The sequence below is a fragment of the Sprattus sprattus genome, assembly GCF_963457725.1.
Source record: "Sprattus sprattus genome assembly, chromosome: 17".
In the NCBI taxonomy this organism is placed as follows: Eukaryota; Metazoa; Chordata; class Actinopteri; order Clupeiformes; family Clupeidae; genus Sprattus; species Sprattus sprattus.
Genome location: NC_137915.1, coordinates 15,948,926 through 15,975,838, shown reverse-complemented (window position 1 = coordinate 15,975,838; position 26,913 = coordinate 15,948,926). Strand labels below are relative to the sequence as shown.

Sequence of the window (26,913 nt, the reverse complement as noted above, 5' to 3'; positions counted from 1 at the left end):
TGTGCGTGCGTTTGTGTGTGTGCGTGTCAGTATGTACTCACATGCCATCATTACTATGTCAGCCTGACTCATGCACACTTTGTAAAGGCCATTGTTGTGTTTGAGATACTGTGTGTGTGTGTGTGTGTGTGTGTGTGTGTGTGTGTGTGTGTGTGTTCTCCTGTTGTTTTTGTTTTTTAGTTGTCTGCTGAGTATCTGTGAATGCATGTCCACCCTATAGAAGAAGCTGGCCATTCACCATAGGGCTGTCTGAGACTCTCTCTGTGTGGTGTTTAATGTATAGCCGGGGGGGAACAGAGCCAGGATATACAGCACAATATATGCCTCTGTTCTTTATTGTGGAACGGTAAAGAGAGAGCGAGAGAGAGAGAGAGAAAGGGATGGGTAGAGAGGGAGAGAGCTAGGGATGGGTAGAGAGGGGGAGAGAGAGAGAGAAAAAGGAGAAGATGGAGAGAGGGGGGTGAGAGAGAGAGAGAGAGCAGAGAAAGACAGACAGACAGACAGAAGAGAGGGGGAACAAAGAGAAGGAGAGGATAAGAGGGGAGAGATGATTTATTTAAGATTTTAAAGTAGCTTAGGATCAGATTAAACCCCACCTAAGCCCTGAGCTGTTTGTTAGACCTCACCACTGGAGCCTGTCATTACCCCAGAGTATTAAGGTGTGTGTGTGTGTGTGTGTGTGTGTGTGTGTGTGTGTGTGTGTGTGTGTGTGTGTGTGTGTGTGTGTGTGTGTGTGTGTGTGTGTGTGTGTGTGTGTGTGTGTGTGTGTGTGTGTGTGTGTGTGTGTGTGTGTGTGTGTGTGTGGGTGGGTGGGTGTGTGGGGGTCGCTTTACCAGTGAAACTTTACACTACCCCTGAATATGCAGGAGTGTGTGTATGTGTTTACATGCATTGGGTGCAGTAAGGTCTCTCTCACTAGTGGAGCCCAGTGTCATCCCAAGCCTCCAGAAGTGTGCTTGGAATCGGGTATGTTTCATAGAAGGCGTGTGTGTGTTTTGGGGGGTATGTGTTGTATATGGTATTATTGTATGTTTGTATGAGATGGGCTGTGTCTGTGTGTTTTGTATGTAGTAGGTGTGTGTGTGTTGCGGTAGGTTGGTGTCTGTCTGTTTGGTTCTGACTCTGTTTTCTTGCTTGTACAGCAGGACGTGTGTGTGTGTGTGTGTGTGTGGTTGAGGTCATGGTGTCACGGTTGTTCCTGTGTTTGCCAGTGTGTGTGCAATTGCAACTGAGCCGCCACCAGCAGCAAAAGCCCCCCGCTTAATCCGCACACGCACACGCACACGCACGCGCACACGCACACACACACACACAGGCATACACACACACATACATGCACATATACACACATCCTTCTTGCTGTAAACACCGGGGCTGTTTGAAGTGAAAATACTACACCTTCAATGCTGGAGTTATAGCCTTCTGTATGTCTTCTGTATGTTACTGATGTTTTTGTTGTTGTTGTTGTTCTACTTATTAATTACAGCATGAAAAAGTAAACGTTTATTTATCTGGTTTTAAAGGTGCGTTGCCCTTTTAGCAGTGCCTACATTTTTATTTTATTTTCAATAATTACTTTGACATCAGGTTGTCCTTAGCAAGATGTTTTTAGAGCACCTGTAAAATGTTCCTCTGCAATATTTATCAAGTCTGACTGTTACTTGCTACCACAAGTCTTCTGTCTTGTGCAACATTGCTTTTTTTTGCCTTTGAGATAACGGCATGGAAATGCTTCTGAACAGTTCTCTGAACAGTTCTCTGTGCCATTGTAACTGTTATTATCATAAACAAAGACCTGCGCTACTGCGCTGCACTCTGCCGTTTGTGTTTCAGACCCTTCCAAGTTGTTGTGTTTCCTTCATGGCGCAATTGAGTCTGTCAAAGAGTGTGTTTGTTGTGTGAAGGTGTCTTGAAGTTGCTGTTTCCAGCACTGCTGCCTTTGGTGTCGTACCTGTTCAGCATGTTGAGTGTGCGTGCTCTTACAGTAACTGATCCACTTTCTCTGAAGGCCCCAAGAGGCTGTCGCTCAGTAAGAGGGTCCTCTGTGTGTGTGTGCCTGTGTGTCTGTGTGTGTGTGTGTGGTGTGTGTGTACATTTGTGTGTGCATGAGGCACTCTCCTGGATCTATTTATAGACTTTGAGTGGGCGGCAGTAGTCACTGTCACCCACAGGAAAAGCAACACACACACACTCACAGGCGCATTCATTCTGTGTGCCAACACTCTTGGTGCACAGCCTTATTTCCAGCCTGATAAACTCCCACGCTTGAGAGAGAGAGAGAAAGTTGACAGGTAGAGTCACTGGGACTTTTGAGCAGAATGAGTTAGTTTTTCTGTTTGTCAGTCGGGGACCTTTTTGAAAAGTTTCTAATTGGGGTCCCAGAGACAAACACCCGGGGCCCACGCTCTCTCCCACTCACCCAGTAGCCGACGCTTTGACAACTCTCTTTTCCACCCCACCATAAAGATATGAGAAGTTTGTGTGTGTGTGTGTGTGTGTGTGTGTGTGTGTGTGTGTGTGTGTGTGTGTGTGTGTGTGTGTGTGTGTGTGTGTGTGTGTGTGTGTGTGTGTGTGTGTGTGTGTTTCGCCGCTATGGTAAGTCATGAAGACAGGCATAGACAGGGGGATGATCATCTCCGTGTTAGACGAGAGGTAGTGTGACAACTCACATAACCTGCTAATCTTCCCTTCAGTTATGTAGCTTACCCTGAGGGACCTGTCTATGTGTGTGTGTGTGTGTGTGCGTGTATACATTTGAGCGTGTGTGTGTGTGTAGTACGTGACAACTGAGGTAAATTTGTCATTTGTATGTGGAGGGATGGTGGTCCCTTATTAGTAATGTGTTGTTTTTTTTCAACTCTCTCCCTTACTCTCTCTCACCCTCCCTCCATTTTCACTCCTTTCGCCCACATTTCCTCCCTGTCCATCTCTCCATCTCTCCATCCATCTCTCCCCCCCATTTCTCTCTCTCTCTCTCTCTCTCTCTCTCTCTCTCTCTCTCTCTCTCTCTCTCTCTCTCCCTGTTCTCAGCGTGCAGTGCTGTGTGTGGGGGCAGTGGCAGCTGTGCTGCTGGGGTCTCCGGTCAGGCTGCGCTGCCTCGGGGGCCGCTGACTAACTCCCTGATGCACGGCGTGATGAAGCTGGCCTGCCAGGCTGCCCCCGACCCCAGCAGCCCCCAGAGCCACATCCACAGCCTGGCCTTCTGCCTACTCGCCAACCTGGCCATCTCCCGCGACTGCAAAGGCATCTTACAGAAGGTGCGGTTAGCATGCACACACACACAGGCACGCACACAGGCACGCACACAGGCACGCACACAGGCACGCACACAGGCACGCACACAGGCACGCACACAGGCACGCACACAGGCACACACACTGCCTGACCTTCTGCCTGCTCGGCAACCTGGCCATCTTGTGTGTTTAGGGAATAGTAAAGAGAGAAAGCTGAATTACAGGATTTTTCTCTTTCTTACATCCGTTGATTCTTTCTAATAACATCTCTCCCTATCTCTCTCTATTTCCTCCTCTCCCTCCATCCCTCCCTGTCTGTCTCTTTCTCTCCCACTTTTTGTACTTCTCCATCCCTATGTTCTTTCTCCATCCCTCTCTTCCTTCTCCCAATCCTCCTTTCTGTTTCTCTCTCCATACCTCCCCCTCTCTTTCTTTGTATCTCACTTTCCATCCCTCCCTTCTTCCTCCCAATCATTTTTTTTATTCCTCTCTCCATCCTCTCTCTCTCTCTCTCTCCCTCTCTCTCTCTCTCCCTAGAGTAACTTCCTGCAGAACTTCCTGTCGGCTCACCTCCCCAGGCTGGGTCGCAGGTCTGCGGGCTCCCAGGTCTCCCTGTGGCTGCGGCTGCTGCTCAACGTGTCGTTTGGTGAGGACGGCCAGCAGATGCTGCTCAAGCTCCATGGCAGCCTGGAGCTGCTGACCGAGCTGGCCCACAACCAGAACCAGAACCAGAACCAGAGCCAGAGCCAGCGCCAGGCCGGCACCAAACCCAAAACCAAACCCGCAGCCCTCCTCATCCTTCACAACATCTGCTTCAGCTCGGCCAACAAGCCCAAGGTCCTGGCCAACGGTACGTATGTCATCGCACAGGCCTACAGAATGGGCCTCGTGTGTGTGTGTGTGTGTGTGTGTGTGTGTGTGTGTGTGTGTGTGTGTGTGTGTGTGTGTGTGTGTGTGTGTGTGTGTCTGACCACAGTATCTGTTATCTATTATCTGTCAGACTGTCGGTCTATTCGTCTGTTTCTCAGTCTTTTTTCTGTATCTGTTGCCCTCTCTCTCTTTCTCTGTGTTTCTCTCTCATCCTCTCTCTCTCTCTCTCTCTCTCTCTCTCTCTCTCTCTCTCTCACTCTCTCACTGCCATTCCCTTCTCTTCCTCACTATATCTCTTTGTTCCTCTCTCTCCCTCACTCCATCCCTCGCCCTCTGTCTCTCTCTCTCTCTCGTCCTCTCTCCCTCTCTCTCTCTCTCCTGTAACAGTATCAGCGTTGTCTCTTGTGTTTGGCCTTTGACTGGGCCAGGCTCCACGGCTCTCTCATATTGAGTCAACTGCTGTAATGTGAAATGAAGGAGACGTGCGTGGACTGCTCTGACGCCTAGGCGGAGACTCGCCCCATATGAGTGCTGATGCTTTTGGACAGTTTAGTGTTGACATGATGGCTGGTGGCTGACCGCTCTGTCGTAAAGAAGAGGCGAGCTGTGAATATTATAATGGCCGTCTCTCTTCAGCTCAGCCCAGCATGACTGACTTACAGCTCAGCTCAGGTGTGCTACTTCAGCATGTGTGTTCATTGACTAATGAACCTGAGAATAATCTCTTAAAGCATCAAGCAGTGAGGTTTCAGTCATCACTTTACCACCTGGCAATTAAATTCAATTTTATTGATATAGCGCCAAAACAATAAAGCCCAGAGTCTGAACCCCTTACCATTACACTGCCTCGGAGATCTTCCTTAGCGTGTTGAAAGGGTTGTTCTGTAGATTTAAGAGATTTTGAAGTTGTATTTCTCTCTCTCTCACTCGCTCTCTGTCAAATTCAAATGAGCTTTATTGGCATGACAAAAACCTGCTTTGTCTTGCCAAAGCATATCTGTTCATACAAATTAAATTCTTACACAGAAGCAATTCAACGTGCTTTACAGAAATACAAGCAAGAGGAACATCCACAGGAAAAATAAAGACAACGTGCTTAAGAGTGAAAAACTCCATTCAGTGATTTATAAACTAGTAGCAGCACTTTAAGATCTATTCTGTAACAAACTGGAAGCAAGTGTTAAGATTTTAGAACTGGAGTAATTGGTTATGTTCTTTGGTCCTGGATAAAAGTCTAGCAGGAGCATTCTGAATGAGCTGCAGCTTTTTAATGGTCTTTTGGAAAGTCCAGTTAAGTGACCAGTACATTAGTCTGCACCCTACTCAAGATAAAAGCATCGATGGGACCCGAAACCCTTGATTCTGGTTATATTTTGAAGATGATAGAAGGCTATTTTGGTGCTTGCTTTGATATGGCTGGTGAAGGCAAGATCTGAGTCTAGTAGAAGGCCAAGTTTCCTAAGACCAACGGTCCTCTGTAAAGAACAGCCGGGTGTCTCCACCGCGCCTCAGCCAAGCCAGCAGAGCAGAATAGGAAGTGCCACTGCAGCACATGGACGGAAAATTCCTTTATCGTCTCATTCATGTCACTTTAACCAGAACAGAAGAAATGTCAAGAACTAGACCCAAAGTGTGGCCTGTGTGTGGGTGTGTGGGTGTGTGTGTGTGTTGAGGGGGGTTTCACATGACCAAAGTGACGAGACCAAACGTGTCAAGTAGTGCAGAGTTCATATGTCCATATTATTGTCTATTTAATCCCCTGTTATGATAAAAAAATGAAACAGATTTAATGATCAAGTGTAATTTTGCACTGCAATGCATCTATCTTTAAACAAAGCAGCTAGTCCTCCTTTCTTGGCAGTTTGGTAGTATTCATAAAACTAATTTATGAGCGCTGTCTCGATGGGGACTGCTGCCTTCTGCTTATCACATCTCAGTAAGAGACAGAAAATCACTATCCTAAGACACACTATAATGTCATTAAGTAAAAATGATGTATTGGCTGTAGTAGAGGGAGCTCTGTAGAGATAATAGGGGTCCTGGGGCAGTCTGCGGTTGGCGTGATACAGGTAACAGACGAGACTGGTTTACCCCATCAACTGAATGCACTCGATTCCTTTTATTTCTAATCAACACCGGAATAAGGAACATTCTAGGCAAACTGGGTCCTAGCTTGTTCTCAGAACAGCTGTCAGTACCATCTTTACTGTAGCAGGGACCCTGAACACATGACGCAATGCTATCGTTGCTTTGTACCCTGCCACTGCTATCAGACGTGCTCACGGAACGTTCTGAAGGACACGGCAGGGAGCTGAAGGACAAGGCTGCTGCTGATGCTGTTGAAGTGGCCTACGAGATCTTTTGACTGAGGACAGGGGGGGGGGGGGTTGCCCTGTGCTTTTTTTGGGTGAAATCTTTTTGGGTAGGAGTTGTGGGCTGACTGAGATGGAGATGGAGATGGAGAGTGAGAGTTTAGTACCAGGATACACCAGTTCCTTCTCTGAGAAATTCATATGGGGGGCAGGTGGGTGATGGGACAGAATGTAAGAAGACAGAACAAAGCATCATATGTTTTATCTCTGTCTCTCTGTCTCTGTCTCTCTGTCTCTGTCTCTCATTTGTGTTTTAGATAAAACGGTTGGTCTGCTGGTGTCCTGTCTGGACAGTGACTTCCTGGACGTGCGTGCGATCGGGGCCTCTGCTCTGTGGGCTCTTCTGCACAGCTATCAGAAGGTACCTCAGCCCCACACATCTGTTCCCACACCTCTCTGTTCTATCAGAAGGTACCTCAGCCCCACACATCTGTTCCCACACCTTTCTGTTCTATCAGAAGGTACCTCAGCCCCACACAGCTGTTCCCACACCTCTCTGTTCTATCAGAAGGTACCTCAGCCCCACACATCTGTTCCCACACCTCTCTGTTCTATCAGAAGGTACCTCAGCCCCACACATCTGTTCCCACACCTTTCTGTTCTATCAGAAGGTACCTCAGCCCCACACAGCTGTTCCCACACCTCTCTGTTCTATCAGAAGGTACCTCAGCCCCACACATCTGTTCCCACACCTCTCTGTTCTATCAGAAGGTACCTCAGCCCCACACAGCTATTCCCACACCTCTCTGTTCTATCAGAAGGTACCTCAGCCCCACACAGCTGTTCCCACACCTCTCTGTTCTCAAATAGAATAATACTGTACATTCTTAAAGGTGCAGTCTGCCATTCTAATCCAATACACTTTTTTGTCAAATTCAGTTAATTTTCTTCCCGGTCCTTTACATGTCTGTTCAAACAAACTGGTTCTGTAAACACAGTGCCTCAGAATGATCCATAAATAATTCCAGCCAATCAACACGTTGTTTTAGGAGCACGGAAGGGAAAAGGTGTAATTGTATTGGCTATTAAGCTCAAATATCAACAACATTTTGCCAGAATAGCAGACTGCATCTCTGATGTCTGCTGAGACCAGAGGGGGGGGGAAGTAAGACGTATTCTCCATATAGGATAACTTGTCAGATCCAAATGCAGGCTGCCTTGGCTTGGCTTGGTGTTCTTTTTGAAGACTATATTTCTTACGGATACTGCATATCTAATCTCTCAACAAAGGCAAAGGTGGCTTTGAAGTACCCCTCCTTCAGACTCAAGGTTGATGAGGCGTACTTGGCAGCGAAGAAAGGTAGGCACCTATTCAGTTTGATCATATATTATCAATGGTAGGCCTCATGGTTTCTGAATTGTCTCCCAGCTTCTCATGTATTGGTGTAGTTGTGCGTCACCTTTTTAAGCTTGTTTGGGTTTCTGTACAGATGCAGAGCTGAAAGAGAACCAGGCCCTGGCATCGTACCTCCTGAAGTGCCTGGAGAATCTTAAACAAATCCTAAACTTCTAACAACTGTAGCCTGAATAAATGAAGTTTTTTATGAATAACTTATTTGAATAAAAAATGTGAATAGATCTGACTGGTTGACTTGTGCTGTGATTGACCTTTTGTACCAAACACAGCTTGTTGTGACTTGTATTGTTTAATGACACATTTTCTATTTTTGTATTTTTCAATAAAAGTGATATTGAGTGGAACTATTCTCTGTGAATTACTGATATTGTCATTGCCCCATTTCATTAATAAATAAATAAATACAGGAAGAAAATCATCATAATGAGTTTGGAACACATTTAGCCTTTATCGACTATTGAAATAAGCCAAAGCAGTTTTCTTTGCTGAGGTTCATGATAAACTTCCCAGTGCTGCGCCTCCAGTTAGAGAGCCATCCTCGTAAGCCCTGATTTCTGAAGGACCTTGGTAAACGATGCCCAAGTGCCAATTAAAATGTAGTTATTTATGAATAACAAAGTTATATTAAGTTGTAATTGCTCGTTTCAGTTGTGATTCTAGTAAAGCTGTGAAGTTTCACAGTTCTATTTTTATATTTATCACCCAGCGCGGGGTAGTGGCTGCATCTATTCCGTGTCTTTGTCTTTTTCGTTTGATTTCTCTCTCAGCTAGATAAACAAGTGCAGAAACAAAATGTCAGCAAGTGACAGAGACACATTTCCTCTTTGTCATTTATTGAAAAGAGAAGCTGAGAGCACTCTTGAGGTCGATGTGAACAAAGATTAAGGCCTCCCCCCATGGAGGCTTCTCCCCCCCCTTAAAGTACATGCAAACAGGAAGCACTGGCAGGCTGGAGCCTCGTCAGTCCTCAGTCAATGCTGTATTCATTCTTGCCGAGAAGGCTGAGATGGAGGCTGTACAAAAGGATTACTGGTACTCGCTGGCACTTCTGACTTTTGTCATTTTTTCATTTTTCAAAGGTACTGTGCTAATTCATTCTAATAATTCTTAAACATACAGCAAGCCTTCTTTTTGACTGAACTGTTTACCATTGCTTTATTGAATAAGAGGGATTTCATAAACTCATCAGAGTGAATTATGTCATGATAAATGTTGTGTCAAAAACAAGTCAAAACAAAATGGGCTCCAAGTGTCAGACTTATAAAAACTATTTTATTTTCTGTTTGAGCCCATTTGGATGTAATGGTTCTTTGAACTTTCAAAATGTGTTATGTTGTTTGTGTCAAACCGGTTAGTTTCTCCTGATCTGTAGACAATTGTATTTGCTGAACGCACTTTAAGTGATTTGTTAGTTTTAAATGCTGTTATTAAGTAATGAAAATAGTTATTTACCCAAGCTTCTAATTGTGTGGTACTTTTATTGATCACTTTAAAAATTCTCTGGGGGTGGATTAATGATAGGTAAATGATTCTTGCGATGACTCGGAGCACTGAAGCTGTTTTTCTCCACTGTGTTTGGTACCAACCCCAGCAACACTTCAGGAGCCTGTTGATGAAGCCGTGACACTGGAGGATGGGATGATCCTGGACTGCCAGTGCCCATGGGACGGTAACCTCAGCATGGTGTCCTGGACCAAGGTACCCGATAAGATCCCAATAGCTGTCTACCACCCGCGCTATGGGACACAGCTTGCAGAGGGGTACGACAAGAGGTTGGAGTTCCTGAAAAGAACCTCTATGGATGGAAGCATCTCAATTACTAATGTCACGGAACAGGACGTTGGTCTCTTTCGCTGTTCAATGCAGACCTTCCCTCTAGGATCGTGGACCAGGGATGTCCAGGTGCAGAAAGAGAGTAAGTTACAGCACCTTTGACTGGAGTTTGGATATTTAAGTGATCACTTCTATTCAATAACTAGAAGTCAACTTCAGTAACTGCCTTGTTGCATGATCATGGGGATCCAGTAGTACACAGGTCTCAAGGGATGTCAGTTGGCAACAGAAAAGCTGTTGTTTTGAGAAAATGCAAAATAGGGCGTTTATTTGCTGAACAACTGGGCCTTATTTGAGTGGGTGGAGACAAAATCACAACTCTAACAAATAAGTTACAAGGCAAGAAGTTGCCTGAATGGAGCTAGTTTAAAGAAAATTGAGGCTCTCCATTTAGTGATGCTCAGCTAAGTGACTGTAGGTAAAAGCATTGGGTTGAAATAATTTCTATAACACCTGCAACTACCCTACTTTTAATATGTTATGAGTGGATGTATAATAATTTCTATGCCATGCCATGCACAACTGAAGTGTTGTCTTGTCTACTCTTGTGCATCTTAAAACAGACTCTTCGCCTCATTTGGTGGTGGATCTAAAGGAGGGCGAAAATGCGACTCTGGTGTGCCCCGAGGCCAACTCCACTGTCAAGCAAGTCCTCATTAAGAAGGCTGCGGATGGGACCACCCTTGGCAGCTGTAGACTGAAGGGGGGCCTGCTGGTGTCTGATGCGGAGCACCATGAGGAGAGGGTACGGGTCGACTGTGCCGCTCCCATTTTTGGTGTCATCTTTGAGCTCTACAATGTGGTTGAGGCCGACGAGGGCCGCTACTGGTGTTGGTCAGACACTGAGAATGGGCTCGAAATCGCCACGTTTCAACTGATCGTCCACCCCCAAGGTGAGTTACACCCTGGCATTGGTGGACTTTGTGCATTTGCCAGTGGCTCTTCATGTTAAAGACAACTTATAGGTGCATGCTTAGGAGGGTGCCATGCCTTGGGGGAGCACTTATAAGCGTCCATTAAAATGTACTTCATTATTAAAGTAGATGCCCCCCCACATACACACACACATTCATATGCACGTACCGAGAGAGAAAGAGAGAGAGATAGGACACTACACTACACTCACAAATATAGTTTCAAAACCATTCAACCATAGATATTTTATCAATGCCAATCAGGGGTTGTTACACTGTCTGCTGTCCTAATGGCAGCAAGAGGAGTGAGAGGAGTGTTCATTCACCTCATTCACACAGTCAAATACATGGACATTTCACAGTGACGTGGCAAATATCTGCGCCAACACAGAAAATCAAGACAAACGGATACAACAGTGTAGTTACAGAATAATGACAATGGCAATAAGCGATGGCAATAAATAATGGACGTAACCTTAATTGGCATTACCAAAAAAAAATGGTCAGCTGTTTCATGCAAATAGTGGGGAATGGAGTGGCTAAGCCAAGGGGAATGTTGAAAATGAAGAGAAAAACTCTGGAGCACCATTTCGCAAAAGATGCACGGATGGTGAGAAGGATCGTCAGAACAGTTAAGGTATGTCACGTGATTGTTATCAATATTTTTTTTACCTCTGTGGATTATCCTCTGTTAGGGAACAGTTGAAAGGTACTAGTATAACTAGTGTCAGGGAGACAAATGTGTAATAATTAAGTTGTGTCTGTTATGGCAAGACTTTGTAGCTAAATTACAGACGACAGCTAGCATTAGCTAACAGTGGTTGAAGTGACATGGTAGCTAGCAGCATATAAATGATCACAAGTATTTCATATTAATTTGTTTACAGCAACAAATTGTTGTTGTGGAGGACTGTTTTCATGTTTTCTGCATCACATTAACCTATGTTAATGTAATTATTTATTTATGTTTATCAAGGCAGCATTGAAAAAGATGCCCGGCTACAGCAAGCTAGAAGGCCGTGGGCAGTTGGAAGAAACTTGCTAACATTGGCTACTGTATGTTTATCTCTTCAGATGCCCTTCACACACCCACGTCCGATCCAGAGGAAGCAGCTGTGCCCTCTTCCTCCTCAACACTACAGCCAGAACAGGTTTTAGAAGGTGTGCTCACATTGGCAGGTTATGTTTGTAAAATAACATAATGTCTTCTGGTGTTTTTCAGATTGGATTATTATTATGGAAGTCTGATTTAAAGTATCTATCTAAAACTCTGCCCTGTGTAGACCCAGACCCGGCTGATGGAATACCCATGACTGAGTTGCCCTCTTCAGATGCTGCCAATGGTGTGTCTTATCCTTCAGGTAAATGTAACTAATCATCGTCATCATCATCAATGTTATCATCATCCATCATCATCAGCCACCAGTCATCGCCATCGTCTTCATCATCATTATCAGTCACCATCATCAGTCATCCGTCATCATCAATTTCATCATCATCATTATCAACAGACACCAGCATCGTCAAACACCATCATCAGTCATTCATCCTTCTACTCCTCCTCCTCCTCCTCCTTCTCCTCCTTTTCCTCCTCTGTCCATCCTCCATCATCTTATACCTGCCAAGTGTTCCCACGGATATAATGTGAATATGCAGACTCATTTTTGCCTCATGGAAATCCAGCTCCATCTGAGAGAAGCTTGACCACTGATTCAGCTTCTTCAGCCACAACTAAGTCCGTGCCTGATCATCCAGGTGTGTAAATCATTAGCATTATTATTAGTAGTAGCAGTAGTAGCAGTAGTATGTGAAATAACTCGTATACATTTCTCCTTAAATGTATGAAATGCATGAAAATATTGTGTGTTTACCCCATGTGAATCGAGAACCAGCTGAGGTTATATCAACCACCAAACTGGCTTCAATCTTAGCCACCATCACTTTGCCTCATCCACTAGGTTAGTTGTGCTATTAGCAGTAGCAGTTGCTGTTGTGGTATCAGGCAATAGTTAGTGTTTCACTCCTTCTGTATGATATGAAAACATAATCTGTGTTTGTGGTGTTAATCCAGCCTCTACTGAGAGAGAGTCTACCACTGAAATGGCTCCTTCAGTCAAAGACACCATTGTCTCTTCCTCAGGTTAGTCTCTGTAGTAGTAGTAGTAGTAGTATTATTAGTTGTAGTAGCTAGTCAGAGTATTTTATCCCTTTTGTATATGTAGCTAATGTGTTTCCCCATGTAAACCCAGCTCCATCTGAAGGAAAAGCCACCACTGAATCCGCTCCATCAGTCGTAGCCAACACTGAAACCACTCCTTTAGTCGTAGCCACCACTGTGCTTCATCCTCCAGGTTAGCAGGACTAGTAATACCAGTAGTAATACGTTTTCCACTCCTTTGGATGTAAGGAAAATGTGAACTTATCTGTTTGTGATGTAGACCCAGCTTTAACTGAGGGCACATCTTCCTCTAAATTGGCTCCTGCAGTTATAGCCACCACTGTGCTTCATCTCCCAGGTTGGTAGTAGTAGCAGTTGCCGTCATTGTTGTTGCAGTAGTAGTTATTGTATTTCCTATCTTGGGTATGATATGTAGGTAAACTAATGTGTTTCCCTATCCAGCTCCATCTGAAGGAATAGCCACCCCTGAATCCGCTCCGTCAGTCATAGCCACCACTCTGCCACACCCTCCAGGTTAGCAGCAGCAGCAGTAGTAGTTTGTTATCGTTGTCATTGTTGTCATAGTATTAAGTGGATTTCCCCCCCTCTGTATGCTGTGTAGGTAAACTAGTATGTTTTTCACAGGTCAAACTGAGGGAACATCCACCACTGAATCAGCTCCCTCAGTCATAGCCACCACTGATCCTCATCCTCCAGGTCACCAGTACTAGCTGTTGTTGTTGGGAGTTGTAGTAGTGGTAGAAGTAGTTGTCGTTGTTGTTTTTTTTATTGTTGTTGTCGTCGTCGTCGCCGCCGTCATCGTTATGTTGTAATTGTCATTTACGTTTTTGTCATTGTTGCTGATGTTGTTGTCATTGTTTCATTGTTGTTGTCATTGATGGCAGTGTTGTTATTGTCATCATCGATGGCGATGTTGTCAGTGTCATCGTCCTCATAGTTTTTGTTGTCGTAGTTGTAAGTGGATTTCCTATATGTAGGTAAACTAATGTGTTGTTCCATGTAAATCCAGATTCAGCTGAAGAAATCTCTACCACTGAATCAGATCCCTCAGCTGTAGCCACCACTGAATCAGCTCCCTCAGTCGTAGCCACCACTGTTCCTCATCCTCCAGGTTAGTAGTAGTAGTAGTAGTTATAGTAATAGTAATAGTAATAGTCGTTAGTGCAGTTCTTATCTGGGCTCTGTAAAGTGCCTTGAGACAATGTTCTCAATAGCAAATTCTCAATTGTATGCTATAAGGATGTAAACTAATGTGTTTGTGATGTTCACCCAGAGCCCTCTGAGGACAAGTCTACCACTGTCCCGTCTCTCTCAGTTACAGCGACCACTGTGCCCCAGTCCTCAGGTGTGTACAGGCCATCACAGGACCATATGTTCAGTGCTATTAATCCTATTATCAGGAACTAACCCTAGACTAGTAGTACTGTTATCAGGAGGAGGAGGATGATGTGATAGACATTTATATATAAATGTATCATTTTATATTTACTCTTGTTTATGTTGCCAGCTGCCATTTGATTATATCAAAGATTGTCTCTGAATTGGAGATGCAAGTTATAAGTGTATATTTTATATTGATATGTGTTGTATAATTTTTGTATTGTGTAACTTGTTTTATAAACTTAAACTCACAATAAAAGTACTGATTGACACATTATATTTTACGGTATGTGTATATTTTTTCAGTTTTCAGTTGGTTCTATTAACACAGAGTCTGCGCTCCCTTACCTTACGGCTTTGCCTGATCTCAGGTCTGCTGTTGCCTCCATTTTAAACTAACAGATACTAACAGGCATGTTTTAACCATATAGAGTATACAACAGTAGTGAGTACATCCCTGTGCAATATCACTTAAATGTCAAATGATTCAAAATTGGATTACCATACAGTAATTGCATTACCTCGAACATTAGGGTATTTTCTTATGTAAACTTATGTAACTAACAGGTTAGATTTCCTACATTAAAAATACAAGCCCAATAGTAGAAAAAGTGAGTAAACCTTTCATCACTGAGATTCAAGTCTTTTTTTCATTACTATTTCAGCTGCTTAACCTTTCTCCCCAAAGGTGTTCTTTTGGGATTCAAGTTAGGCAACATACTTGGCCAGGTCATAGTTTTCACTTTTTTCATCTTTAGAAACTCGTGCAGGATTTTGTCGGTGTAGTTTGGATTGTTATCATGCTGGAATATTCCGCTTCTGCCAAGCTTCTGGAAGCATCTTATCAGCCAGGACTTTGGTATATCCACAGGCATTCATGGTGGCATCTATAGATGTCATCTTCCCAACAGCTTCTGCCCCGTATCATCAGATTTGGTGTGATGGTGACGAGTGTGAAGATACGGGGCTGCATGGGGAAATTACATTTATAGATGGCAGGGCCTGAGCACCCTAGAGTAAGAGCGAACAGAACAAAACCTTGATCAGAACCCATCTGCTTGTGGTTGGCCTGGTAGTGGGATAAAATGGGGGGGGGGGGGGGGGGGGTGAGTAGGGGGGGGCAGAAGTGAGGCCTCTCCTTTTCTTCTTTCCATCTCACTCCTGGGCCAGCCCCAAGCAGATCACCGCAGCGCCTCCACCTGCTCTGAGTTGGCTCTGAGTGTTTCTTTGCCTCTGTCGTCCATGCGCTTGCAGTTGGTGTGTTTTTGTTTTAAGCGTCGGGTTGTAAAGCACCTTTTCACTGATGTTACTAGACTATAAGATGACGTATTTATATAATTATCGGTATTATGCACGCTTAAGAAACAATTATAATATAAGTTGCATGCAGAGCTCTAGACTTCACAGCCTTACATGTCGAGCGTCAGCGGGAAGCCCCCTGTAAAGCACCTTTTGTCAATGTTATTTGGCTATGGCTTCTTAGCCTTCAAATCCAAAAAAGTCCCAAACCAAAAAAAGTCAGCCTTAGGGAATTAGAGAAAAAAAGAAAATATAGATGCAGAATGACAACGTGTATGCAGCGACAGAAACTTTAACTGACCTAGATTTACCCACGTCTTCAAAAGGGCATTCCTCTCTCCTCGCGCTACCTCGCTCTTGTTTTTGAGAAGATAAATATTTGCAGAACATTTAAGCGTTGCGTCACCTCTCCCCTCCAGGCTCCCCAGGCAGACAAGGCGCTATTAAACAAACCCCAAGACTGAAAGGGTGGCATGTTTTTTATTTTTCTCTCCTTTCATCTTCTTATCTGTGTCATTTACCCCAATGAAAGAGGGAGGCTTTTGCTGCCTTTAACAGGCGTGAAGGTGGATTAGCGCTGATGGAGGCTTTACAAAGCCAGGCTTTACACATAAGCACACAGAGAGAGATCGTCTCTGGAGAGTCATTAGATTATCAGAAAGACCTTCAGCAGCACCATTAAACTAATAAATAAATATAATAATATATTGTATTCAATTCAAAACAAGTGTTCAGTTTAAATATTCTAGGCTGCAGAATGTCTTGTTATTTTCCTTGTTTGGTTTAATTGACTGTCTGCATGGAGTCAGGGGACCTTAGCATTGTCCCCTCGACCAAAATGTCAGACAAAAGTCTCTTTAGTGGCTAGGCCTCAGGTCTTTGCATAACTGGGTGGAGTGTCTCAACATCACCTTTGTAAATGAAAGCATCTAATCACTAATGTTATGGAGGAAGGCACTGGCCTTTACCACTGGTCCATGTAGACTTGGTGGGATCTAAAGGTGTGTGGTCTTGAAGGATAACTGACAGCATCTCTAAGTAATTTGGAGTTGCTAAATTAAAGCGTGAAGTTAACTGAAGATTACAATTAGGCTTTGGCAATGGCAAACATGTAGAGGTAAGAGCCGTACACTGTTATAACAGCGTGTACAGGAGGCTACAGAAAAGGTGTTTTTAAGAAAATGTAAAAATGTAAGCTTAATAAGCCAACGGCTGGCATACAGTGTTGAGTGGGTGGACATAGCAGTGGAGGCGGGTGGACCAGCTCTTCAGTTAGAGTTGGCTGTGCAGACAAGAAAGCAAACGACAAAAGTATGTTATCGGAGAGCAACGACACAAAGGACGAGTGCCATAAGAATCTGTTTGTTGAGTTAGCCTAACAAGACTGCCTTGCTTCATTCTCCAGTCTTCCCATGTCATTTCAGATGAGGTAAACAACTGGCTTATCCCTGACGAGTACTGGATCTACATCTACTTTGGAGCCGGTGCCACTGGGTTCTCTCTCCTGGTTCTGATCACGGTGTTGGTGTGCTGCCACAGGTAGTCCACCTCTCTTCTAGTCTACTAGTGACTTTACTAAGGGCCGTGTGCCGTTGGGGTTCAGGTCTGCCCTGCTGTGACGTACAAGAGATAATGAACTCTGGTACACCTATGCACTGTCTGTCAAACCCTGGTGCAAATTATAGAGGGTTTTGAGCTGTGTTGTACTGTTCCATGTACACTCAGAAGAAAATGTACACCCCCCTTGTTGTTTTTCATTGCATAATTCACTCTGTATAAAAGCAGCTGTATAAGTAAGTATCCAGGCCTGAATTAACGTGTTAACATGTGGTAGTTTGAATACAGAATGCCATATGCATAATGGATTGTGGGGTGCAGCGTCTCACCAGGGCTGGAAGAAGTGGTGGTTTTTTTAGGATTGGGGGGGGGGGGGGGGGGGGGGGGGGGGGGCGGGCGAGCTTGCTGGATGTTTTTCAGTGAAATTCCCCATCTGCTACCTCCACACCATATGTTTGAAATGCAGCCCAGTAACCGATCACTCAAGTTTTTATTCTGTTCCGTGTGTGAGAGAGTGAGTGTGTGCTTCTAAGTATTCACTCTCATTAGCAGACATATTCAGGGGTCCTCACCAGGGTCCAACTTGCTTTTAGGAGGCCTAAGATTGTGGCTCCTCAAACTCCTTGGTCACCATCGTTTGCTTGAATTATTAAATGGCTTCATAATGTTGATTTATGCTGTAAAGTACATTTGGACTCAAACTCCATATTTTTCCCCCAGGAGGAGAAAGAGGCGAGAGGCATACAGGGTCAAACTCCATCCCGGGAAAAGATGGGTAAGCAAAACACAAATTTAATATAAAAAAAGTAGTTTGACATTGCTCAGTGGTTCATGACACCCAATGACTCTCCTAACATATGGCCAGTGTAACAGCTTTACACCTCTGGTGACGAGCCTCACACACAAACCAGTGTAAGTCCAAGCAGATTTTAGACCACAGCCTTCGCTTGGACAGGGTTCAACAGAGGAAGATGCAGCTTTAGTGTTGTGAACTCTTCCTGTAACCAGTGCACTAACAGCGGGATTTCAGATGGGGATAAATGAAGGTCATTGGAGGTCGCTGATGTGTTGATGTGTTGATGTGTAATTTTTGACTTCCTGGCTTCTGCAGCGGGACTCGGAGCAGGGAGGCTTCTACGACCGCATGACAAAGGGAACCAGGTTTGGGAGGCACGAGCCCATTTATGCCAACGTCCGCACGGGACCGAAACACAAACACAAGCCCAAGAGGAAGAGATGATTTCACAACCAGCCGAAACTCACTCACACATACACACCACCCACAACAACAAAACAACAACAAAAAAAACAGTTTGGCTTTTGACAAGTTTCGTTTACGGTCAAGCGAACCACGAGATGTGAAGACTGTGTTTCATATGAAGGAAGAGTACGAGTCAGGGTGAAGCACAAGAAACACCCTGTGGTGTAACTAATCATGTTGTGGATAGTAACACAGGATCCCAAGAATAAACTCCACCAGTGAAAGATAACCAACCATTATGGAAGTAATGCTTCCAGAAAAGACCATCACTACTTCAGCATAACCTTCATCTTTCCTTTCAAGTCTACCAGTCGTGTCATGCTATGTAACCATGCATCTAAATTCAATACTTAGTGTTAGTTTCTTATAGAATTCCAATGTCATTTTATTTTAACAGAGAAGGTTCTTCTCAAATTATTTTAGTAGTCAAATGATGCAGGACGAACTATTTCCATACCTGGAACTTTCTACAGACAAGGTTCTTTGTGGCTCTCAAACGTTCTTTTTAGCGTGTAGTGAAAGAGCAGTTCATCTTGAAGGGTTGCAAGTCAAATCTGAAAGGTTCCTCTCTAGAACTTCTCCACAGACCCCTCAATGATTCCAGATTGCACTTTTAACTTTGGGTGCACAGCTCCCAAAATGGCAGCTGTCAAATGTAACCTCGCTCTGATCCATTAGACCTGCGCCAGATCTCCTCCAGAATCAGCTGATGGCTACCATTCCTCAGATCCCTCATTGTTTCAGTCTGACGCCTCTGACAGTGAATGCAAGTTCTGTGGCAGCCCAAGGCTCTAGTCTTGGATGAATTAGCTATTCACTGCCATTGTAGCGGAATGAGGTAAGAATGTTCTGCCTGCTTTCTTTATCTGTGCAGAAATGGAACCACAGACTGGAAAGAAGAGCTGTCTACTTTGCTAACAGAGGAAAGAAAGATATTAGACAATGTACTCATGGAACTGTTTTTTTTTTTTTATTTATTTATTAAAGCTACTTGCCTTAAAAGAGTGATGTTCAGAGAAATCATGTCTTTTTTGTTGTTGTTCAACTTTAAGTGAAGTAAGTATGAAACTGAAATAATGTAACACACTTTTGGTGTGGACGGGTGAGGACGGTAAATAATAGCCAGGGTTCTTTCTTTGTAAGGAGACAAAAAGAGTGGCAACAGCCTGTATTGCGAACGCCAAATGTGTCACTATTTGTTCTACAGTGAACTCCAGTTGCACAGAAGAACTGAGAGCTTCAGTGTGGGTTCAGTCACTTCTGGCTAATGAACATGTATTCAAAAGGAAGTGTATTAAGGGAACATGGGAATGCAAATTTACACCAACTGGTAATGTATGACAACATTTGCTGGGAAAGTACTTTAATAACAGTGTGTGCGTGTGTGTGAGAGAGAGTATGTACATTGCTATTAAACAAACGGGTTAACTATAAATGAATAGAATTGATATAAACCACATGTAATTTATTCAACCCCTAAGAGCAGACAACTTGTATGAAAATGGATCCAACTTTCTCATTCTGGATGTGCTTTAACAGATTTACAACATGACAAAGGAACAGACACAGCACACTACATGGAATTCACCCTCACACACTTGAGTATATGGAGTTTACCCTCACACACACGAGTGTATGGAGTTCACCCTCACACACGAGTGTATGGAGTTCACCCTCACATACATGAGTTCACCCTCACACACGAGTGTATGGAGTTCACCCTCACACACGAGTGTATGGAGTTCACCTTCACACACATGAGTATATGGAGTTAACCCTGACATACAGGAGTTCACCCTCACACACATGAGTATATGGAGTTTACCCTCACACACGAGTATATGGAGTTCACCCTCACATTTAATGGAACGTTACATGACGTGTCCACAACAAAAAAAGTGGTCAGTGTATTATACTATATCAGTAACTTTTTCTCTTCTCCCAAAAAAACCTATCCATACTTATTATCAGTGAATACATTTTAGACAGTATTTATGTTACGAGTATACTGTGTATGCATTTTTCTTTTTACAAGATTACCTCCTTTTTCAAGTTAGTTTTAAATTGAATTAAAAAAAATTGTTGAAACAAACACAAAGCCATTGGCCAGGGTTCTTCTGAAGAATAGGGAACTTCAGAATGTAAACATCAGTTTCCAGGGGAATGACAGAGAGGGGGGGGGGGGGGGGGGGGTAAGAACTGTAATTAAGGTCACAACATAACATTTTCATTTCTGCTTTAAGAGGTTGATGGCTCTAACCTTCACACTACTCCTAAGCAAGCCACTAGGCCCTGAGCCCAGTCAAGCACAACTCCTGGTTGCCATGGTATCTTAATGACTTCCCTTGGTCTCTCAGCCTTCAAGGACACCAAAAATACACACTCTCTTTCTTCCACAAACACACACACACTCCTCTCACACACACACACACACACACACGGCTTCTGCTGGCACGCACGCGGGCCTGATCTGGCTCGGATCCGGTAAAGTGTCAATAGTTATCTGGGACAAACAGGACCAGTGGAGTTCTCCCGTCTGAAAGCAGAGTTACACAAGGTGAACACTCCCAAGTGAATCCCAAGTGTTTGTTTACCCTGATTGTCTTTGTAGGTAAAGAAGCCAGTGTCAGGCTCATTAATTTACTGCTGCCTCCACACTTTCAAAGAGTTCCGTTTCAGCAAAGAGATCTTTACATCTTTTTTTCTGTTCTTTTTTTCCCCCTGCTCTTCAAATAAAATGGCAGGCGCCAGAAGTAAATGTTACAATGGAAATAAACTCTGTTGGCTACGAGGGCCTTTCTAGTCTGACATGTTGTACCAACCACTCTCCTCCCGTGGATATCAGAAGGCACTTCATACAGCAGTTCATAGGTGAGGAGCCGTGTAAAGAGGTAAGCCATTAGGGACTGACTCCTTCTGTCACCCGTGTCATGGAGTTAAAGTTTACCCTTCATAACAAAGATGGTGGAAATGGCGACAAACAAAGCAATCACAGGGCATGTCATAGGCGCACGTACAAGGTTGCTAAATGGTGCAACCCATGATGTCAAAATGGAACTGTATTTAGCAATATTTTGTGGAGAAAAAGAACACTTAACACAAGACCAGACATCCAACGATGTGCTATATGCACAGGACATGGTGATGTACAGTGGAACAAGAGGAGAAAAAAGTAGTTACTATGTCAACATATAATTGCAGAAAAATAAATCTGTATTTAAATCTACAAGAGGAAAAAAGTTTTTGGTGTAACTTTCACCCTACTGTTGTTTTACAACAGGTACAAAAGGATACTCCTTTCATCATTATATTAACTGCTCTACAAATCCCTATTATCATTTTAAATACATTAATATATGTTCATTTATATCACAGAATCCTATACGTGTCCCTAGGGGGTCGCTAAAGCGAAGGAATGTCCCGTTTTGGCTTGATAGGAATAGCTATTCAGTGCTCGTCATTGCAGAGGTGCTGTGCTGTAGTTTGTTTCATAGTCACTAGAGGGCGACATAGCTTGCTCTTGGTTTGGGGACGCGCACGTCGCGTCCTCGTTCTGCTCGGACAAGAAACTTGGAAATGTCTGCGCCCGAGGAATCAGTGTCAGAGTCAGGCTGTTCCCTGTAGAGAAAGGCAGAAGAAAAGGCCATAATTAACATCGTTACCATTCGTCTTGTTCATATTCTACCCTCAGGGTAGAACGTCACGGAGGAAAAGAGATTAGCGCCATCTATTAAGTTCTTTTCTACAAGAATGGCAGCTAAAGAGCTCAGACGCAAATAGCCAGGGACCACTGAAGGTTTCGGTTAAGAGCCCAGCTTAAAATCTTCACTTTTTAGGGATTCCTTTTAGCACACTGGAAAACCTACATGCTTTAGTCACGTTTATTAAACATCATATTCCTCCTATGACTATGTCCATAAATAAAAATCATGACTACATTGCCTGGGTGCTGTTAGCGTTAATTGCAGAGTGTTTATGTCGGCATTGATTAATATCCATTAGTTTGTATTTCACTTACTTGATTCAAATTAATAACCCAATTTGATGGGTCCCTAATGCAGTAGAGCTGCTTAGCTGGGGAGGGAGATGGATACCTGGGCTAGTAGCTACTGGACTGTTCTAATTAATTATAGATGAAAAAGAGACCGCAGAAAACCGCAGAGGTGACGTGAGGATACCTTCGTTCGCAATAGGTGTTGCAAAGCAAACAAAAACAGAGCAGTGCGCACACACACGCTAAATAAATAACATTGCAACTCATCTGCATATATGTAGCCTGTATAACACACACGCACGCACACACACAAGCACACACACACACACACACACACACACACACAAGCACACACACACACACACACACACACACACACACACACACACACACATGTTGAGTTTACAAATGCATAGGCCATTCAGGTAATGACAGTTATTAAGAGCACTCTATGCTGCTTGAAGCTTGAGTCCATTAAGGTGCTGTCATGGCCACTGTGAGCTTTTCCAAGTCACCGGTGCTACCTGACCAACCTCCCACTTAGACTGCTGCTAACCTGTGAGCAGCCTTTGACTACTTAGACTGCTGCTAACCTGTGAGCAGCCTCTGACTACTTAGACTGCTGCTAACCTGTGACCACAGCTGCTCATGGAGGACAGTCTAGTCTGAGCTGGCCGTCTGCTCACCCCTCACGCTCAGCAATCTATGCAAGTCCCAGACTCCCCAGCATGACCCAAGCAGGCCACCATAGGCTGGGGGGGGGATGCTGCCAGGGCTCCTTGCTCCTCCGCCACAGAGGACAGAGCGTGCTCCAGTCACCTTGGAAATCGCTGTCAAGCTGCAGCTCTGGCGACTGAAGCGGGCCGGCCCAGGTGGCGGATGGCCCAGCCTGGCTAGCTGATTAGCTGATTAGCAGGCTGGATGGGATGCGTGCCTGCCTGGCTGCCTGGCTCAATGGGCTGCCTGGCTCAATGGGCTGCCTGGCTGTCTGGCTCAATGGGCTGCCTGGCTCAATGGGCTGCCTGGCTGCCTGGCTGGCGCTGGGCAGAAAAGGAAGCAGGAGCTGAGAGGAGAGGGACTACTCATATGCGCAACACTGCGTGTCCCACTGTCACACACACACACACACACACACACACACACACACACACACACACAGGCACGCAAAGCCATTCCTAAAATACATGCCCCCCCCCCCCCCCCCCCCCCCCCTTCCCAAACACACACATACACGGTCTCACTCACACACATTCAATTATAACCTACATACCTGCCTTTGAGCACACACAACAATACAAACACACAAATTGCCAGAAGGCACTGAAGAGCCAGAGTCTCATCTGGTCCATTCCAGAAGAGCCCATTAAGAAATCTATTATCATAATATTAATTAGGACAAGACTCAGAAGGGCGGTGGGGCTGCAGTGGGCAGGCCTACAGTGCACTCACTTTCACTTGGCTGAGGCTTTATTAGTTGATTACATGCAACCGGTGGAGACTTCCATAGTCACTCTCCATGCGAGTCATCACCGTGACAACAAAAACAATGAGACTGTTCTAGAAGGCATTCTTCCCTGACGAAGAATTCTCTTCTTCACCAAATCTGTGCCACAAGCAGCTGCACTAAAAGCAGACAAACTCTAAAATAAACAGATTTACGATTGATTCTTTTTTCTCTCTGTATTTTTCTCACTGACACAGCTCAAGCAGTACCAAGCATATCACTCTCCTACCCCAACGCAATCAGCATCTCAACAACAATCAAAACAAATATTTTTATTTTTGATTGTTGTTGAGATCAGATATTGGTTTTCGAAAAAGGAGGGCTGCCATTTTAATGTTTCAGGTGCCTGTTTGAGTTTTGTTGGCAAAACCACAATAAATGGGATGATTTGCAGAGGCTGTAAACAAGCACATTTGTTGTGCTGGGTAGCCTGGGTTCCCGTGGTGCTCAAGTGACTGTGGCCTGGGGCCCCTGAATCATCTCTGTCCCTCAGGAGCCCCCTCGGCTCCATCACCGGTTGCTGGAAAGGAAGACGAAGGATGTCATTGCTTTCTCATTGTGGGGGACAGTTGTCTTATTTAACCTGGTGCATCAGCTGCAGCTGAATCGTGGTGGGAAGCCATTTATGGTTGTGTGTGTGTGTGTGTGTATGTGTGTGGTGGGCAACTGCTAGAGTAACGCACTCAAGCACACAACTCTCTTATCCCTCCGATGATTCACGAGTGTTGCCAGGGAGGTAACTCAAGCAGGTGGGCAGATGTTAGCGTTCTGCTGCCCCTATTGCCCCCCCATCCCTCTCTCTCTTTACCGCCGTTAGCCACCGGATCGACCTTCGTCCGGTGTCGGCGCACCGTTCATCACCATCCCCCCCATCACTCCCACGGGGTCTGAATGAGACGGTGCTGCTGCAGACTCCATTAGAATTGCTAATACTAAAAAGGCTGTTGAATACTTCACTAAAAAACAGCTCACCCCACTGCAACTGCACAGAAGTACTTTAAAAGTTTGCGGTAGAAAAAAAAAAGCTGTATCCTTTTACTTTTCAATTTTGATAGAACAGCTTGTAATTGATCCATTTGTGAGAAGAGTTTGGTGACTTTTTCCTGGTTACTTTAAAGTGCTCTCATTCTTCCACATCAGCACTCCTCATATTTACAAAGCACTGAAGACATCTTTCTCTCTCCCTCTTTCTCTTTTTCTTTCTTTATCTCTCTCTCTCCGTGCTTCTCCTTCTCACTGAAATGTACAACTTGCATACCATTCAAGGAAGGATGTCATATTTCTACAAAAGAATAAAGACCCCATCATCGTCAGTGGCCTCTTACTGCTCAGGCTTGTTGCTTATCTTGACTGCCAACACAAAGGGTTCAAGCATAACTGACAGTCAATTTTTTAATGAAAATGGCCGTCCTAGCAGACCCTGCTAGATATGTGGCTCTGACTGGGATTGGCTGAGATGGGCCACATCAGGGCCACTTTAGGGCCAGGTGCTCTCTATCTACAGCTGCTATTCCAAGTTGGGAAACCAGAAGAACCATCGTTTTTCAAAATGCATTTAAAGATATCTGATGTGCGGCTTTTAATGTCCAGGTTTCTTTCTGTCTTTGAGTGGAACCTCTGCTGAAAATGTCAACGCCCAAGCTGAGGCCCCGAGTCTCGCCAGCGAAACAGAAACGATGAACCCACTCCCCGCCATAATAAGTTAATTTGTTTCTTTTCCTTTCTTTCACTCTTTTTTTTCCCATTTCTTTCTTTCTTTGTGTTTCTGTCCTTTGCTTATTTGCCTGTTGTGAGAGTTGCACTGAAGGAGGTGAACTGCGGGGGAGACCGGGAGCAGGTGCTCAGACTGACACACCTGGGACCAATCTAGCCAATCAGTGCCTCGGAGGACCCTTCTCAAATAACAAGCTCCATCCCCACCCGCAGACACTCGCTGCCTCCTGGAAGGCTTATTCACCGCTGACAAAACACAGCCCACGTGTTTCACCAATGTCGCCGCAATTCTGCTGCACCATTAAAGATGCCCCTTGTCCCTCGGCGCTTCTGTCAGTTGTCAAAACTGTTCACGGAGAGACGCAGCACTGTGTCGTACAAACTGCTGCACTGCTGGAGGTGTGATTCATCCTCGTGCGTGTGCGAGATGGTGGTGCAATGGTGAATCATACGACACGCGGATGAGGAGGAAGCTTTTCACAGCTTAGCTTTGAACTCATAGTCTTGCGGTCTCCCGCGGCTCGCGCTGAGCCGCGGCCGCATGGTCCGGTATTCTCTACAGTAACTACAGATGCACTCAATAATTAACAGCCAGAGTGTAAGAGAGTGAGCTAAAAATAAGTTCCCTGCGATTCGAAGCGGTAGAGTTTAACAGAAGGTAAAGCATCCTCGTGGGCATAACAGCGCGAAAACAAGTTGCCGATAGCACTCTACGTGAGCGAGAGGATGTTGGCGCAGGGGAGGCTTGGCTGAGCTGCGGCCTTCCACAGGCGTGATTCTGAGACTCTGCGACCACAGCCTCCTTCTCCATGAACCATTTTCCCCGCGGTTCCGTCCCCGGTTAGGGACCACGTGAACCTGATACCCCAAACACTCATTGGGGCTCCAAGCGTGGCAGATCTGTAATTAAAACTCCTGTGATTTGATTGCTGGTACGAATTTATACAAAGTTTACGGAGAGGAGTGTTTTCACAGTTTGATGATTAGCTAAATGAAAAATAAACAAATAGCACTGCAGCAGAGCTCCGAGCTTAGTGGAACAGCAGGCAGTGTGCTCCCTAAATTACACCTAGGGACCAGGGGGCATTTAATCTTGAACGTACCATGACTCAGGAAATTGAGCATGCTGATTGCAAATTCATCTTGTGTACAATAAAGGGGGCAGGGGGAGGAAGCTTGGTGCAAATGTTCCGCTCCTTACCTGATTTGGGGCCAATACAAGGCAATCCATATTCCGCATTAGGCAGAGAGGGCCATTTTCTTTTAAAGGAAAACCCATACACTGCGTCCACAATAGACGATGAATCCACAGCTGATGATTTTACTTTCATAATGATGTGTGTTAATCTATCATATGTGTGATGATGTGTAATGATGTGTGATAATCTATCATCACCTTAACTATTCTATCCACCTTAACTATCTTAAAATGTGTGTTGCCATCAGT

General features: G+C 44.6%; 2 protein-coding genes across 2 annotated transcripts in view; one reads left to right on the top strand and one right to left on the bottom strand.

Moving 5' to 3' along the window:
• The window catches only part of rttn (rotatin), a gene marked incomplete at its 5' end in the record, with an annotated part of 59,124 nt that extends 51,129 nt beyond the window's left edge, over positions 1–7,995 (top strand). Inside the window, 5 exons of the mRNA XM_080854960.1 lie at positions 3,031–3,257; positions 3,771–4,083; positions 6,733–6,836; positions 7,706–7,775; positions 7,906–7,995. Of these exons, the coding sequence (XP_080711086.1) occupies positions 3,031–3,257; positions 3,771–4,083; positions 6,733–6,836; positions 7,706–7,775; positions 7,906–7,988 (797 nt within the window). The 3' untranslated portion in view covers positions 7,989–7,995. The remainder of the gene's footprint in view (positions 1–3,030; positions 3,258–3,770; positions 4,084–6,732; positions 6,837–7,705; positions 7,776–7,905) is intronic.
• Positions 7,996–21,712: 13,717 nt separating this feature from the next.
• dok6 (docking protein 6) overlaps positions 21,713–26,913 on the bottom strand; it is a gene marked incomplete at both ends in the record, with an annotated part of 36,348 nt that continues 31,147 nt past the window's right edge. Inside the window, one exon of the mRNA XM_080855189.1 lies at positions 21,713–21,873. Coding sequence (XP_080711315.1) covers positions 21,713–21,873 — 161 coding nt within the window. The remainder of the gene's footprint in view (positions 21,874–26,913) is intronic.